A 17495-nucleotide genomic window follows, 5' to 3' on the forward strand; every position below is an offset into this window, starting at 1 on the left:
GGGCTTGCACCATCTTATATGGCAGCACTCTTACATCTTCATACTCCAGTTAGAGCACTGGGGTCATTTAATCAAATGCTCCTGGATGTCCCCAGAACTAGACACAAAAACAGAGGTGATCAAGCCTTTGGAATGTCTTCAACCCCTGCATAACTTAGTTAAATGAAATGGCCTTCATCTGTTTGAGAAAACAAAGGGTTTAACAGACAGTTCACTGTTGCCATAAACATTATTCTAGTTCCCACTCTGTCAGTCAGGACAGCATTCTGATCCCAACCAAGACTCTCCTCTCGTGCTGCGTTCACTGCTATGGGCATTTGCCGTGCAATAACCAGTAACGCCTAAAATACGTTGTATTTAAGTGTAAAACCCAAATCTCAATTTGCATATAGGTCTTGCAGAGATTTATTTTCCTTGTGAACGTAGACGACAATGTTACTGATTGATCTGTCCACATCATCCACATGCAGTCGATTATTGCTGCAAAGCATTGGATCGGTCGAATTAGGGGCCCGATTTAAGAGGGAAGTAATCCAGTTTCCGATGACGGTGAACGCACCATCCCAGTCCCGATTCTCCATCTTCCTCAACCTGGCAAAGGAAGGGACCAAACCTGCGTCTTGCACTCCACATTTCACCGCGGACATACACTTGAATCAGGTATCTGAATTATTTCACAGTTCAACATTTATCTATAATGGTTGTCCTATCTTTGTGTGTGGTTTCCGGGCGATCAGTCAGCTGGGCAGCGCATCACACACGTTAACGTTAACAACGTAGCTCCCTGTCAGCAATGGAAGCTGGGCCCGCTGATCACTTTTCCTGGTTTCGATGTCAGATTTAATAACATTACAAGTCACACCAGAGTGGGTGAAAGTTCGCCCAAATGGTGCTGCTTACATCACAGTTGTAACGTTTTGCTAAACTAGCATCGCTCGTCTAGAGGTAGCGTTAGCGCCCATCGTGTAACGCTACCTGGTAACGTTACACTTCACGTTAGCATGCAGCAAGCTAACGTTAGCAATTAATAGTAACGTTGTAACGTTCGCTATCGTTGACGTCGGAGAGAGGTCAAACCATAAGTCAGTCGTTTGTCACGGCCGGTGCTGTATCGGAAATGTCACGACTGATTTAGGTTTAGCGTGAATTTCACAAGGGAATGGATGACATTGACGTAAACGTTACAGTTAATGCTAAAGCTATGGGATTTATATAGATGTAGCGTTAGCTAAATTACGTTTACAAGCTAGCGATAGCTAGGATCTGTATTAAAACTGACCCAAATTGTCATGCATTGACATTCAAACTGCACTAAAACACCACCGTATACTTTCATTTTCTATGTTGCACGCTAGTTCTTGTCCATTTACCAGAACGAATGTGCAAATATAGACAATCTGATGTTGACATAACGCCAAACTACATGAACAAAAGTATGTGGACACCAGTGGTGGAAAAAGTACATTTTACTTGAGTAAAAGTAACAATACCACACTCCGGAAATACAAACTGGACCATTTCAGAATCATATACTGTAATAATGTATATCACTGGTTTATAATTATTAATGCTTTGCTGTGTAAGCATCACTTATCTTGCAACTGGTATCATTATCCAATAGTTTATTTGTGTTTTGTTATGTATTAATACTCTGAATCGGCAAAGTAACATGTAACTAATGTTTTAAAATACATATATCAAATTAAAAAAGTACAATATTTGCCTTCACAATGAAGTGGAATAGAAGTATAAATAGCTTGAAATGGAAATATTCATGTAAAGTACCTCAAACTTGTGCTTAAATACAAGTATATGCTGCTATAATAACAGCTTCCACTCTTCTGGAAAGGATTTTCACAATATAGTGGAACCCGCCAGGGATCACTTGCTCCCACTCAGCTCTAACAGCGTTAGTGAGGTTGGGAACTGTTATTGGTTGACAAGGCCTTCGATGGGTCAATGCAGGCCCGTCAGATTCTTCCATACCAAAATGTATGGACCTTGGTTTGTGAACAGGGCATTGTCTTGTAGAAACAGGAAATGGCCCTCACCAAACGTTTCCACAAAGTTGGAAACACACTCATTGTGTGCTGCTAAAGCATTAAGGTTTCTCTTCTTTGGAAATTAGCCCACATTATAAAAAAACAGCCCCATATCATTATTTTCTGTCCACTAAACTAAATAGTTGGCCCTGTGCATCCAAGCAGGAAGGGAACTCCTGGCATCTGCCAAATACAAATTGGTTGTCAGATCGCCACACAGTGAAGCCTGGTTCGTCTCTGCAGATATGTTGTTTCCACAGCTCCACTGTCACGTGGTACTGTGCTTTACACCAACACAATGAACACTTTGCACTGTGCATTGGGATTTCAGGCTTTGTGCTTCCGCTCCACCGTGGAGATCCATGTCATGAAGCTGCCAATAAACAGTGCTGACGTTGCTTCCTGAGGCAGTTTGAAACTCGTGAGTTGACTGTCGCAACCCCAAAATCTGAAATGATTCACAATGAGCTTGGCGGCCGTGTTCTGCATCCTTGTGTGACCTGAGCTACCACCTCATGGGGAGGAACTGTTGTTGCTCCCAGACATTTCCACTTCACACTAACGGCACTTACAGCTGACTGGGGGCAAACCTAGCAGGGCAGACGTCTGACTTGTGGTGTCCTGTGACAGTGCCATGAGGAAATTCACTGAGCTCTGCAGTAAAACCCATTCTATGTTTCTCACTGGAGATTACATGGCTCTGTGTTTTAAATTATGCACCTGGTTGAGGCATCAGAACCCACTAATTGTGTCCAGATTATTTTAATGCAACCAAAGAGAGATGCCAGGGAGAAATCCTATGCGAATGGTTAAAGGGAATCACTGATGCAGATTTAGCTGATGGCGTAATGCGGTGTATTTCTTCTGTACAGACTTAAAGGACCACAATCATGACGGACTCCAAATATTTCACAACAAACAAAAAAGGTGAGTCATCAGTCAGACATCATGTTATTTCTCAGCGGCTGACATTACATTCAAACTGTGCTGCTGCCAACGCATGTTGTGATTGATCTCACAGGGGAGATCTTTGAACTGAAGGCAGAGCTGAACAATGAGAAGAAGGAGAAGAGAAAAGAGGCCGTGAAGAAGGTCATCGCTGCCATGACTGTTGGCAAGGATGTCAGGTATTTATTGATATTTAAACTATCTGGTTTATGTCAATTCTCAACCCACTGTTGTATACCAAGCAAGTCAAAACACGGCTAGACTACAATTGCTCAAGTGTGTTCGTCATATACTTCTAGCATGAGTTTATCTTGAAGACGAGTATACATTGGCCTTTAGGGGGACTTCTTTATCACATTGCTTACGATGTCAACATATGATGACAGAAAAAACAGCCCTGAAAGCCTCATACTGTAATGTCTGACTGAGGCCTCTCGCTTTGCTGTCAGTTCTTTGTTTCCAGATGTGGTGAACTGCATGCAGACCGACAACCTGGAACTGAAGAAGTTGGTCTACCTCTACTTAATGAACTACGCCAAGACCCAGCCTGACATGGCCATCATGGCCGTCAACAGCTTCGTCAAGGCAAGTCCCTAAATTCACTTGTTTCTGCAGCTGCATATAATACTGCCAGGGTATCTGAAGCTGTGACGTCATCTACACCAAGGCAGATACATCCCTGTTCACTCTCAGATGACAGAGAGCAGCCTTTTCAGATTCATCCATTCTAGACGGCGTTTTTGAAAAGCTCAGTTTTTGGGTCGCAAAAGGTTGCTTTGTTTGTCTCATATCATAATAACATTTTATGTTGTGTCGACTTTGCACCTGACTCCTTGAACAAAACACAGCACCTCCTTAAAGTCAATGTACTTTAACTTTTTGGAAATTTCATCTAAAATCTCCCAACTTCAACTTGTAATTGTTTTACATAACTGTATTTTATTTAACATTTTAATTTACACCCTGAATGCAAAATTATAGGGATTTTCACATAACAGTATTTTATTTTACATCTAAATATTCTTAAATTATTTTCTATAAATGGAAGATTTTATAATTTTATAATTGTGTTGCCTCTTTTCTGTTGGTATATCTCTCATTTGTTTTATTTTTGTTTTTCCTTTTCGACTCTATCGTCTTGGGCTGTGGGAAATTATAACAAACATTTTAACAATTTGATGACGTCTAACAAAGAAAACAATTAACGAGAAGATAAATCAATGATGAAAATAATCATAATAATCAAATCACAAACTTCACATTCTCTGGAGATGTCAGGCCATTTGTGTATAAATGTATATAAATATTATTGACATAGAATGAACATGTACATGATTTTTACAGGATTATGGTACTATGTACACTTGTGTTGTCAAAACTGCGTTTGTTACTCCGACTATCAATCCTTCATTATTCGATAATACATTTTCTGTTGAATACACAAAGGATATATTTAAGGTCTTAGAATTCCTCCGACTTAGTCATAGAAAGTTATGGAATTTGACTTTTGGGTCAGAGGGGGAATGTGCCTCAGTGAAACCTAAGCTCATTAAAACCACAACTGCCTTTCTTGTCTCGTCCTCCAGGACTGTGAGGATCCCAACCCTCTGATCCGGGCCCTGGCCGTTCGCACCATGGGCTGCATCCGGGTGGACAAGATCACGGAGTACCTGTGTGAGCCGCTGAGGAAATGCCTGAAGGATGAGGACCCATACGTGAGGAAGACGGCGGCCGTTTGTGTGGCGAAACTCCATGACATCAATGCCCAGATGGTGGAGGACCAGGGCTTCCTGGACTCCCTGAGAGATCTCATTGCCGACTCAAATCCCATGGTAGGTGTCGGTTCTTTCCCACCTGAGCTTTATTTTCTTAGTTTGTGTTGTCCGCTCGTGACGTGTTGATTTACAGTGAAGTTGTTGATGAAATCTAAATGGCATAATAACTAGAGAGTAGTAGTTAACAGAGTTATCGTCACACAACACCTCCGTCCTGTAGGTTGTGGCCAACGCGGTTGCTGCGCTGTCTGAGATCAGCGAGTCTCACCCCAACAGCAACCTGCTGGACCTCAATCCCCAGAACATCAACAAGCTGCTGACGGCCCTGAACGAGTGCACCGAGTGGGGACAGATCTTCATCCTGGACTGCTTGTCCAACTACAACCCCAAGGATGAGCGCGAAGCCCAAAGGTAGCAATCACTCAGGCTGAAGTATGGGATGTAGGCTCCTGCTGACTGGCCATCATAGAGCGACTATTGATGATTTAAGAGACGTTGACGAAAGTCAAAACTGTGTAACATCAGACATAAGATCAGCACAATCACTACGCCACTCTCCTTTTTTTAAATGATGACATCCATACTTGATTCAAATCAGTGTTACCCTCCATTTCCCTTACTGACCCTCACCCTTCCTTCGCTCCCTCCTTCACTTTCAAAGCATCTGTGAGCGCGTCACTCCCCGGCTGTCTCACGCCAACTCAGCAGTGGTGCTGTCAGCTGTCAAGGTGCTGATGAAGTTCCTGGAGCTGCTGCCCAAGGACTCCGATTACTACAACACCTTGCTGAAGAAGTTGTCCCCACCGCTGGTCACCTTACTCTCTGGAGAGCCCGAGGTCCAGTACGTGGCTCTGAGGAACATCAACCTCATTGTTCAGAAAAGGTGCGTGATCACAAACAGCAGACACAGCTTTGGGAGCTTTCCTCAAATCAAAATTATTGTTTCTTTTGGATCTTGTTTTCCCCCAGTCTAATGTGTAATACGTTGCTTTGTGCGCAGGCCTGAGATCCTGAAGCAGGAGATCAAGGTGTTCTTTGTCAAGTACAACGACCCCATCTATGTGAAACTGGAGAAACTGGACATCATGATCCGCTTGGCCTCTCAGGCCAACATTGCTCAGGTACCTTTTATGAAACTACACAGAAGCTTTGTGAGAGGCATAATCTTCCGACAAAGGGTTTTGCTTTTTGCTAAAGACATCAAATTGGAACAAAACCAATAAAAGTTAATCACAACTAAATAAAGTGTGGCGTACACAAACGGTATATTACTTTTGTTCTCTGACACTTTCAGGTGCTGGCTGAACTGAAGGAATACGCCACAGAGGTGGACGTTGACTTTGTGCGCAAGGCTGTACGAGCCATCGGACGCTGTGCCATCAAAGTGGAGGTAAGAGATGCTGTCATTGATGCCGAAGTCCTCTCATGTGCATCGCAGCACGATAATCTTAATTCACTTCAGAATTGCCACCAGGGCGTTGTGACAGTAGTAATATCATAATACAGGTGACAATAACTCACTCACCAATCAGAGACTAAAATTATATTATATTCTTAATTCATTAAATAATGTATGTGTCTCCTTAATGGTGATACTTTTGCCTGTCTCATCCATGTGTGTTTATCGAACAATTGATGTGTTACAATAAAAAAAAAAAGAAATATATCAATCATTTATGCCGCTCAGTTTATGCTGAGACGAACACCACAAACCCTTTTCCCAGCAGACATTACTTTGTCATAGTGGAAAAAAGCACAGGTGAAATTAATAACATTAACGATGTCTCAAATGTCCCAGTGAGCTGTTCCAGTGAGCCAGCATGCACAATACCAGGGCCGTCTCTACGTGGACTGCAGCTATTGTTAATGTTATTGAATACACCTGTGCTTTTTCCTCCTACTGTGAAATGTCAAAATGTCTGCCGAGATGTGATGCAGACCAGCAACAATTAAATCATCTAGTTCAGTCTTAATCATTTTGGCTGTAGTTTGTTATTTTAAAACAAACTGAATGATAAGTCGTGTTATGACTTCACCTTTTCCCCCTGAGTAATGGTGACGTGGTGCCTCTGTCCCGTTCCTCTGTAGCAATCAGCTGAGCGCTGTGTCAGCACCCTGCTGGACCTGATCCAGACCAAGGTCAACTACGTGGTTCAGGAGGCTATTGTGGTCATCAGGGATATCTTCCGCAAGTACCCAAACAAGTATGTTTCCCACTGAAGCCCTGAGAACTGCTCCACCAATGAGCACTTTACATAAACGGATGACATGTATATCCCTCCAGTAAAATATTATTCTGACCACTGAGATGCTGGTGTTCTCCAGGTATGAAAGCATCATTGCTACGCTGTGTGAGAATCTGGACTCTCTGGATGAGCCGGATGCTCGTGCTGCCATGATCTGGATCGTTGGCGAGTATGCCGAGAGGATCGATAACGCTGATGAATTGCTGGAGAGCTTCCTCGAGGGCTTCCACGACGAGAGCACCCAGGTGGGTCCATTCGTTTGACGAGCAACTAACTGAAGTGCACTTGAATCATTTACGACCTGAATCTTGGAACAGTTACTGACATCGAGTCCAGCACATTTCAATGTAGTATAGGTGTATGGTCAAGGGGGAACAAGGGAGTTGAGGACTTTGGGAGGCATTGCACCCTGAAGATAATCGTAATATAACGGTGTGTGCTTTGATTTACAGGTCCAGCTCACTCTGCTGACTGCCATTGTCAAGCTGTTCCTTAAGAAGCCATCGGAGACTCAAGAGTTGGTGCAGCAGGTCCTCAGCCTGGCCACTCAGGTGAGCGCCGTCTTTTATTTGGGAGAAGTGCAGGTTGACAACAGTTTGATAAATCATTTATTTATCGCATGTTGCATATCGCATCTCTGCTCCTCTGCAGGACTCCGACAACCCTGACCTGCGTGACAGGGGCTACATTTATTGGCGCCTGTTGTCCACCGACCCCGTGACTGCCAAGGAGGTGGTGTTGTCAGAAAAGCCCCTGATCTCAGAGGAGACGGACCTGATTGAGCCCACCCTGCTGGATGAGCTTATCTGCCACATTGGCTCCCTGGCCTCCGTCTATCACAAACCGCCCAGCGCCTTCGTGGAGGGCAGCCACGGAGTCCACCGCAAACACCTTCCTGTGCAGCACAGCAGGTCAATTGAAAAGCCGTCATGCAGATCTATTACAAAAGTAGTAAATGTCGTGCACGTGACACACAAGAGGGCAACATGTAAGGCAAAAGTGCTGTGCCCCTGAATCAAGAACCCGTCAAAGCTTTGACTTCCTGTCTCTTACCAGTACTCCTGTTTTCTCCTGTGACAGCATTGATACTGGTGAGAGCCCAGTGAGCAGCGGGCCACCGCCTGCCATGGAGCAGCAACATGTGATCCCCAGCCAGGGGGACCTGCTGGGTGACCTGCTGAACCTGGACCTGGGCCCTCCTGTCAATGTGCCACAGGTCTCCTCCATGCAGATGGGGGCCGTGGACCTTCTGGGAGGAGGCCTGGACAGTTTGGTGAGCTTGAACACACACAAATTCATTTTATCTGTCGAGTGTGAACATTGGCTGAAGACCTAATCAGCATTCTGTGCTTTTTTACACCAGTTAGAGATGTTGCTATAATATTTTTTCCTTCTCGAGACCGATTTCAATGCCTGAACGTGCGTATCGGCTCACGATATGATCCCGATTAATGATCCCAAGTGGCACATTTGCAGTATCGATTGGGTAGCTAGTGACTCGTGTTGTTGTTAATCCTGTGTAGCGTAAATGAGCTAATAAATGATATGATAACATGATGTCGGCATTTCCGATACTGGTGTCAGTATTGGAACAACTCTAGTACCAATGCTTACCTTGAACAAAGTTTTTGAATGTCCTCAGGTCAATAAGTTGAATACAGCCTCTCACCACACATAATCTCTAAAGCTGCAATTTAACACATCTTTTTATCCCTTTGAAAAGATATATGTCAAAATATTGGCTTGTGTGTACTCATTGCTCAAGACTTCTTCTCTTTATAACAGTGAATTTCTCATTATTTTCAATTGAAATTGTTTTCTTGTGGTTATAATGTTCATGTGAGTATGCTTGTAATTTAAATTGCTTCATGATCTTTGCTTTGAAAACTTAAAATACATATCACTAAAAGGTTTTTGAAATGTTTTAAAATCCAGAATATATTTGTCCTAAACATGATTGTTTCTCCTCTACATTAAGCCTTGGTGTATTTTCCTCTGTTAATGGTCACTTTTCCTCTTCTTCAAGTCACTGGGCTAACTGGACTCCTTGATAATCTTCTAGCAGATTTTGAAGTCTTATTTTAATGTCTACCATGCAGAGCTGAAAGTGAGGGCTCCTCTTGATGGGTTGCGGTTGCTAAGAAAGTCTCTGTCTTTGTTTCTGTGTTTGGTCCGTCTGATGTTTGGATGCTGTCTTTGGGGGCCTCTCTTCTCTCCTGTAGCTGGGGGGAGACCTGGGCGGAGGTGTTGGGGGAAGTCCAGCAGTAAGTCAAGCCCTTCTGTTTGGCAGTCTGCCTGTCTGCACGCTCGCTGAATTAAACCCACCACACTCTCACACCAACGGCTTCTTTGTCTCACACTCGTATATGTTCAGTTCGAACAGTAGTTCTCAACCTTTTCAAGTTAAGAATAATGATCCCTGGAAATGTAATTTAAATCTATTATCTTTAATATGTTATTTTTTTTAATTTCCCCAGAAATGATCCTCGACCCCTAGTTTAAAAACCACTGATTTAGAACACCACACAGATGTTAAGCATGTTTTCTGACCTGGATAAATTATCCCACAATTTGAATTTGCGCTCATCTTGGACCGGACCGGTGTACCGAACTTTACCACTAGGCGTCACGCTTGACTCAGCAGCCGCTCCCAAGTGGAACATAATGAGACTGAGAGCCCATGAATGAGAGTGTGTAAACAAAAATATAATATCATGTTTTCATATTGCTAATGTAGGCACGGGTTGCTAATGTAGGCTACTTTTGAATTTGCCAGAATGTGTCATAATGACAAATGCCAGTTTGCATAAAATCAAACGGGTTTAAGCGGGACCAGACTGGCAAAACCAGAAATTGACCCATTTTCATACGATAGATGATTGAGAGATCTCTTTGTAACTTAGCTTTGTAATTAATGAGCTCAAACACCCAAAACCACAAGTATGCTTCTTTAAATTCACACTCTCTCTGTCAAATGAGCTTAGGCTGATCGCTTGCTTTAGTTAAAATGTTGTTTCTTTGGCATGACTTGAGATGGTCTTTGTGCTTTTATTTGTAGTTTTATTGCAAATTGTCAAGTTGCCAGTGATGCTTTCCAAAATGATGGTTACATAGATTTTGTATTTTGTGTGTGTTTTTAGGTGGGACAGAACTTCATCCCCTCATCTGTGCCCAGTACTTTTGCTCCGTCACCTACACCAGCTCCTCAAGCTGTCAGCAGTGGTCTTAACGACTTGTTCGAGCTTTCCACAGGCATGGCCATCACCACCGGAGGCCATATAGCCGTAAAATCAGTGAGTTCACACAACCTCAGAATTAACTTGTGATGGATAACACACATTCAGTCAATTACAGGTGCAGTGCTCTCAATAAAAAACAAAGCCAACAAAGTAATGTGAGACCCTCCTTGGTGGGGCAGTGTACTTGCATGTGGTTTAAACGTGTGTTAAATACATTACCATTGAAACGTTTGTAATCAGCTGTTATATTGATGTTTTTCTTCTTTACTTCAATAATGGCTATTTTAACAGAAATAAAAACAGTATAATTCAGACACCAAATGTATTATTTAGGCCCCAAAAGCGGAAAAATGAAATGATTCAGACTTCCATTTAGTTGCTACCCTACATTGTTGCATGACAGGATAGTTTTGGAACTTTGGATTATAAATTTGTTTTCCAGTCCAGAAGAGCATAAGTGACCTTTATTGAACTAACGTGGTGCAATTGAACAACTATGTTGTATTAACTGGTGACTCTCGGCTGAATGCATCTGTGGTTGCTCGTAATGATGTCAGCCTGTTAATTCCAGCTTGTTATATTATTGTGCACTTAGACACAGGAACCAGTTCCTCCTTAAAATCTGCACACATTTCGATGCTACGCTTCCAGTTTCTTTTACCAAATGAAGCTTTTGTAGCAGGAGATTACACACTTTTGACTTCCAGTGTGTATATACCATCCTAAGAATTGATTACCCTGGGACCTTTTTACCAGGTGTGGCTGCCTGCGGTGAAGGCCAAGGGACTGGAGATCTCTGGAACCTTCTCTCGCCGCCAGGGCCACATGTACATGGACATGACCTTCACCAACAAGGCCCTGCAACACATGACCGACTTCGCTGTCCAGTTCAACAAGAACAGGTCGGTGAGATGATGCACAGAAAAAGTTGTGTTGAACTACGATATTACTACCATCAACTACCATCTTTCTGAAACAGTAGAGCTGGTGTGTTAGACTGCTTTAACTTTAACTTGGTGTACCACATACATTAGCTGCCGAGTGTATATTTTATAACTGAAAACAGGTGCTGAATGATTTTTGTTAATGTCCCACATGTAGTTTTGGGATGATCCCTACCAGTCCTCTGCCCGTTCACACTCCGCTGATGCCCAGCCAGACTATTGAGGTGTCTTTGCCTATCAACACCATTGGGCCTGTCATGAAGATGGACCCACTCAATAATCTCCAGGTACAATAAGCTCTCACTCACCATTTGAACAGCAGTGCCACACATTTAGAAGGCACAGAAAAACAGTTTCTGTTTATACCCAAAATATCTTAACGCTAAAGCTCTTGTTTACTTGCACCCAGGTGGCTGTGAAGAACAACATCGACGTCTTCTACTTCAGCGTGCTCATCCCTCTCAACATATTCTTTGTTGAGGATGGGAAAATGGGTATGATTGTGAACCACAACTTAATAAGACATCATTACATCACAAACAATATCTTCCACAACAGTTGACGCAGGGATCAAATATATACATACATACATGATATGCTACATGACTGGCCATTATTTACTTCTGTATGCATAAATCATCCAATAACATGTTGTGTTTCTATGTGTTTAAATCAACTCTCAGCATCCTTCATTACTAATTTTGATATGGTTTTTTTTCCCTTCTTCAGAGCGACAGGTGTTCCTGGCTACCTGGAAAGACATCCCTAATGAGAACGAGCTACAGTACCAGATAAAGGAGTGCCACCTCAATGCAGGTAGGCTTAACAAAAACAAACAAGCATTTATATTTTTTCGGGAAATTCTGGGCAACAAGTTTTCATCACACCCTGCCAAAACTCTCGATCCCTCAGCGGTCCCCAGGCCCAACACTGAAAACATTTCTACACTCGTCACAGGGCTGATAACCTACCAGCTCTCTTTTTGCCACTTACAACTCATTCCAAAGACCTCACCCTTCTCTCTGTGTTTTCTTTCTCCACCCACATGCCTATCTTGGGACATTTCCTCTTCCTCTGTACCCGAAGGACTCTTCCAACTCGCTCATAATTGTGCCACCCTTATCTTGGCAGCAGGATGGTGGTTGTTCTTAGCACGGTCAGGTTTACTGAAACACGAAGGTTGCCAGTCATAGTTAATAAAACCCTTTCTGTCAATTCCCTTCGAAACTGAACATTAGTGTTAGTACCTATAGTGATTACAGTTCCAGTAGTGATTACAGCCTGGTGTGTGTTCCAAGTGCTTTCACTTTGTTCAGTAATTGAGGTGCGTTAATTACTTAAACCTTGATCCTGGTCTTGCAGATACGGTATCAGGGAAGCTGCAGAGTAACAACATCTTCACCATTGCCAAGAGGAACGTGGAAGGTCAGGACATGCTCTACCAGTCCCTCAAGCTAACCAACGGCATCTGGATCTTAGCTGAGCTCCGCATTCAGCCCGGCAACCCCAACTACACGGTAGAGGATTATTACACTATTGGGCCTTCAGCTGTGCTTCATGCTTGTTTGATGAATATCTGTGTCCAGGTGACATCTACAAGGTTTAATGTAGAATTCCAATGCAGCTCAGTTGGTAAGAAAGGGAAAGAAAATAAATTGGGGGTGCTGCTGCTCCTTCTTCGTCGGCGGGGAGGGTGGCTGCTGCTGCTGCTGTCACATACGCTGGTGGAGGTGTGCGCGGCGCGTGCGGATCGGGGAGGAGCTCCGCCTTGCGCGATACAACGGATATTTGTAAATTGTCCGACTTTTACATTTTTACTTAAAGCGGGGCTTTCAAACAGTCCGTCTCGGCGTTAAATGGGTCGACGAGGAACGTAATCTGTGGCCGCACATGCGCGTTTGACGAAAATACCGTATTTAACTCAAGCGAAGCGAACACGAACATTAAAAAAACACAAATACAAACTTCGATATGAACGTAAGAGCCGCATGAAACCGGGCAAAGAGCCGCATGCGGCTCGCGAGCCGCGGGTTGGCCACCCCTGTAGTAGATTATAGCTGCGTCTCTGATAGGTAGTGAAACAGGTTTTTAGGTTTTATATACATATATTTAGTGTTTAATGGCTTTTTAATGTAAAGTAGATTGAGTTCACTTGTGCTATATAATGAGAAGAGTTGGAACCAGAATTTATTCCACAAAGGACTACAACAAACATTTATTTATTTCATTTTCGATTTATTTATCAATGCTGTTTTTGATTAATGGATTGTTAGTCTATAAAATGACAGATAGTAGTAAAAATGAATAATCCCAAAGTCCAAAACCCAAATATATTAATTTAAATGTGATGTAATACAGAGATAAACAACCAATCTTCACATTGAAGAAGGTAGAACCAGAGAATAATTTTTCGCTTTTTTCGCTTGAAAAGTGGCTAAAACGATTAATAGATTATCAAAATAGCTGCAGATTATTTTTCTTACATTCAAACTAATCGATTAATCGACTAATTGTTTGAAGCTTTGAATCCATGTTATGTAAAACTATTGTTTCTGCACTACACACACTCACAGTAGATGATCATCCAGAACAGTGATTACTTTTATTGGTTTTAGTATCTACCTAAAGATGCTGCAGTTTACTCTATTGTGTTGATCAAAAATGAGTCCTCTCATAACTTCTTAGACGATATGTTCTTGTTATTATTGGTTCAGCACGTCAGCTAGCTAATCTTTCTTAATTCTGTGTTAACAAAGATTGTCAAATGCTCTCCCTGGAGTAGAAGGCACAGCCTGCTGCAAACTTTGAATTTTGACTTTTTCTCCCATATTTGAATGGTGGTTCAAATTGTGTGATGGCTCTAATGACCCATGGGTTTTCTTGGGAAAGGTTATGATTAAATACAGAATCAAACGTGTATAGAACCGTCATTACTGTTTACCCCCTGTGCGATCCTGCAAAACCTTCAAAAGTACAGGAAGCTGTTTCACGACAGATTTGACGAGGCTCTTGAATGATCCTATTTCTGAGTAAAAGGGTTCTCCTATCGTTACTCTATGTTCTCTCTCTGTTTCCACAGCTGTCTCTCAAGTGTCGGGCTCCAGAGGTTTCTCAGTACGTCTACCTGACGTACGACTCTGTGCTGAAGACCTGAGCTGCTTCAACACTAAGCAGCTCTGCTTCGTCCTGATGACAAATTGCAGTGTTATATCATGTTCTGCCATTCGCAGCTAACTGCCAAAACAATGGAATCCAAACAGTAGATGATGGGAGACTAAATAGTCTGGGGGTTTCTTCTGAAGTGATCAACAAGGCAAATGTCAGTCAAAAGTATATTGTACTGAAGTTGAACAGGACAAACACTGTTGATGTTTCCTTTATTTTGGCAGTTGAAAGCATTATTAACTCCTCTTATTCAAGTCCCCATTTCTATTTTTACCTCCCAGAGAAAACACGTTGACCATTCCATCCTTAACTTAGTGTCTTAATGTTGTAAAGATGTGACTGATGGTGTAACTGTCATGAGTGGAAAAAAAAGTAATCTCCCAAGTTTTCCATGAAGCCATTTCTTTTCTCACGTTCCTTTTGGATTTGCTTTATTTTTGATATTGACTTTGCTTCAGTTACACCTACAGACTGATACCAGTGTTGCTTTGTTCCTATTGCCATTCATGTTTGTGACGAGTAGAAACCTTCTCATGCACAGTCTGTGGTAGAAACCCACAATGTGATTGAAGCTGCTAGCGTCGGTCCTACAGCGGGTTATCCTCCTGGAGGTCATAGCTTACAATAACTTCTAGAGACATGCTTATCTAACAAACATTATACATACATCACAGTGAGCAGCATATGTACTCCTGTTTTTCCTGTCATGACTTTAAGCACACCGCACAGCTTCTTGTATTTGATGTGATTACTTACAATTTTAGTTTAGATATATAACTTGCTTTTTCCTCCATAAGTATGAAACATTGTGCAGTAATTGAAAAACTTGACATTCCAAACCGTTGGAAAACGAAAATGCAGACCAGAGATAAGTAAGAAACGTAACCACCAAATCCAGGCATCTACGTGACAAGTGATAAAACACAGAAACAGGTCCTGTTGAGGTCTTTATTCCAAATCTGTCCATCAGCCATCAGCACTGTTTTATTAACACTCCACCCTTTTCACCTCAGCTGCATCTAAATGTCTTCCGAAGATTTAGATACTTTTTTAAGCATGTTTTTTGTTTGGTTTTAGATGTTTTAATGGTTAAATTCAAAAATGCAAAAAGCTAAAGAAATAAGAAATGTCATGTGAAGCAACTTCAATGGACCTGTTCTGACATAATAACGCTAATCTTTACTCAATTATATAGAAACAAACTGTAGTGAGGTGTCTGCAGGCTACAGTATTTAAGTGGACGAACGCAAACTGTCAGTGGAACAGACAGTCAAGAAGCGTCTGGCAGAAAATAACACACTCCACATTTATTTATAATGAAACAAACCACAGCAACTATTGATTATCTGTTAACACACCAGTGCCACTTTATTTTAAGAATATTTGTTAGTTCATTTCACATTTACTGCAACCACATAGTTGCACACGGCTTTATGCACCGACATTGTCATTCCTATTTATTGTGCATCTACCTCTGTGTGTCTCCTTTTTAACTGGCTTTATTGTTTCAGTAGCTTCAATTCTGTAATGTGCATTAAATGTTTTCACCTTTCTTTTTGATACCAGTGTTTTTGCTATCTTCATTCCGTTGTTGTCAAGCCAGTCTAAACCTGGGGCAAGTCAGGCCGAACCAATCTCACAGGACCAAGCATTCACGCTAACGAAATGCCCAAGCTTATGTTTTAGTACCCTAGTGTCAATATAACCCTCTGATGTTGGCTTTGTGTGTGCTAATAGAACATAGGGTGCATATGCTCTAAGGCCAAGAGTTGCACTAGTACAGTGTAGTCAAGTGATGGTGTAGTTTATGTAGCTAATACATTTAAATGTTTTGGTATTACCCTACAAAGGAAATAAAGCCTTGCCTCTATCTATTCCACTGAAAAGACGTTTTTGTGTTGGTGACACTATTTTCCTACATGGTAATGTAGAAATATATTTTGAAATGTGCCTGCATGAGAGTCCACTGTCGATTTTATCCTTTTTCATTTAGGCTGTAGCTTTGCTCCATTTAAAATCTAATCTCCCAACTTCATGTCTCTGTTGTTTTAAGCAGCATCGTCTCGAGCACTCCCACACATTGAAGTATATATCCAAATCATTTGCCAGCAACACAGAATGTATGGCGAGAGCTATCATAACATCCTTGCTGTGTAACCCTGTTGTAAATTATTTGTCATTGTCACAGTACCACATCTTATGTCATTAAACTGCCAAACACATGATGCATCACTGTGTCGTGTGTGTGTGTGTGTGTGTGTGTGTGTGTGTGTGTGTGTGTGTGTGTGTGTGTGTGTGTGTGTGTGTGTGTGTGTGTGTGTGTGTGTGTGTGTGTGTGTGTGTGTGTGTGTGTGTGTGTGTGTGTAAACAAAGCAGAGACGGGTCACATTACAGTGGATGATAAGAAAAGCTAGTGAAAATAGATTAACACCACTAACACAAATCACCAGGGGCCTGTATTACAAAGCAAGATTAGTGGGTCAGCCAAGTAAAATCACTTCATTATTTTAGCTTAAATCAGTTTATACTGTGCTCACAATGAAATGAGCACTAGCTAACTGTGGTTCAGAACCCTGGGGCCAGGTAGTGTACTGGTATAAAAGTGCTAATTTGCTTTTTCGGTCTCTGGTCAAATGAAGTTGTCATTTAAAGAATGCTGTGCACATAATGGGGCCTTAGAGGTGACCTGGTACACACACAATGCACAGGGCTCAGGTGGTCAATAGGGGGCCCCTAAAAGGTAAATCCAGCCTTGTGTGCAGTTATGAGGGACAGGAGGCAACGACGCTTTTGTTCCGGTAAATATTTGCTATTTGCTTTACTAATATAATCTCTCTCTCTTTAAGCTAACGTTACTACATTACTTCAGCCTGTGGACCTACAATTGAAGCTAGCTGCACCCTATTTTGATCAGTTCCTTTTTACACAGGTTTTCAGATAGATGGAGCAGGAGAATAAGAGAGAGAGGGTTCATTCGTGACACTCTGGGGCTCTGCTGACACACTGGGGACACATATTTATGTTTAAAAAACATGAAAAAGTGCCTTTTGCATAAAAGGTGAACTTTAAGACTCAACAATTGCACGCCTCCTGATACAAAATGCAGTTGCTCGGTGTTTTGTTTACAAATTCAAAG

At 42.0% G+C, this 17495-nt stretch overlaps 1 protein-coding gene across 2 annotated transcripts; it reads left to right on the plus strand.

Annotated features, from left to right (window-relative positions):
• The first annotated feature begins 562 nt into the window (after positions 1-562).
• ap2b1 (adaptor related protein complex 2 subunit beta 1) lies at positions 563-16581 on the plus strand. 2 transcript variants are annotated; one of them, XM_079171822.1, is made up of 22 exons: positions 563-660; positions 2915-2969; positions 3064-3169; positions 3440-3575; positions 4577-4822; positions 4986-5176; positions 5427-5648; positions 5766-5886; positions 6060-6155; positions 6854-6969; positions 7091-7256; positions 7464-7562; positions 7663-7922; positions 8092-8284; positions 9234-9275; positions 10152-10304; positions 11007-11152; positions 11352-11481; positions 11604-11688; positions 11924-12010; positions 12557-12711; positions 14274-16581. In XM_079171822.1, exons 2-22 carry the CDS (start codon positions 2933-2935, stop codon positions 14346-14348), a joined length of 2862 nt encoding a protein of 953 aa, XP_079027948.1. In that variant the 5' UTR covers positions 563-660; positions 2915-2932; the 3' UTR covers positions 14349-16581. The 2 variants fall into 2 exon arrangements, with proteins under 2 accessions (XP_079027948.1, XP_079027949.1); XM_079171823.1 differs by lacking the exon at positions 9234-9275.
• The last annotated feature ends 914 nt before the right edge of the window (positions 16582-17495 follow it).

This window comes from Pholis gunnellus (genome assembly GCF_910591455.1).
Source record: "Pholis gunnellus genome assembly, chromosome: 13".
Taxonomy (NCBI): Eukaryota; Metazoa; Chordata; class Actinopteri; order Perciformes; family Pholidae; genus Pholis; species Pholis gunnellus.

Excerpts from the sequence above, each read along its gene's own strand:
- ap2b1 (XM_079171822.1), top strand. The coding sequence starts at position 2,933 with ATGACGGACTCCAAATATTTCACAACAAACAAAAAAG. Across the intron at positions 3,170-3,439 it reads ACTGTTGGCAAGGATGTCAG|TTCTTTGTTTCCAGATGTGG; the intron begins GTATTTATTGAT and ends CTTTGCTGTCAG. Across the intron at positions 11,482-11,603 it reads ACCCACTCAATAATCTCCAG|GTGGCTGTGAAGAACAACAT; the intron begins GTACAATAAGCT and ends ACTTGCACCCAG.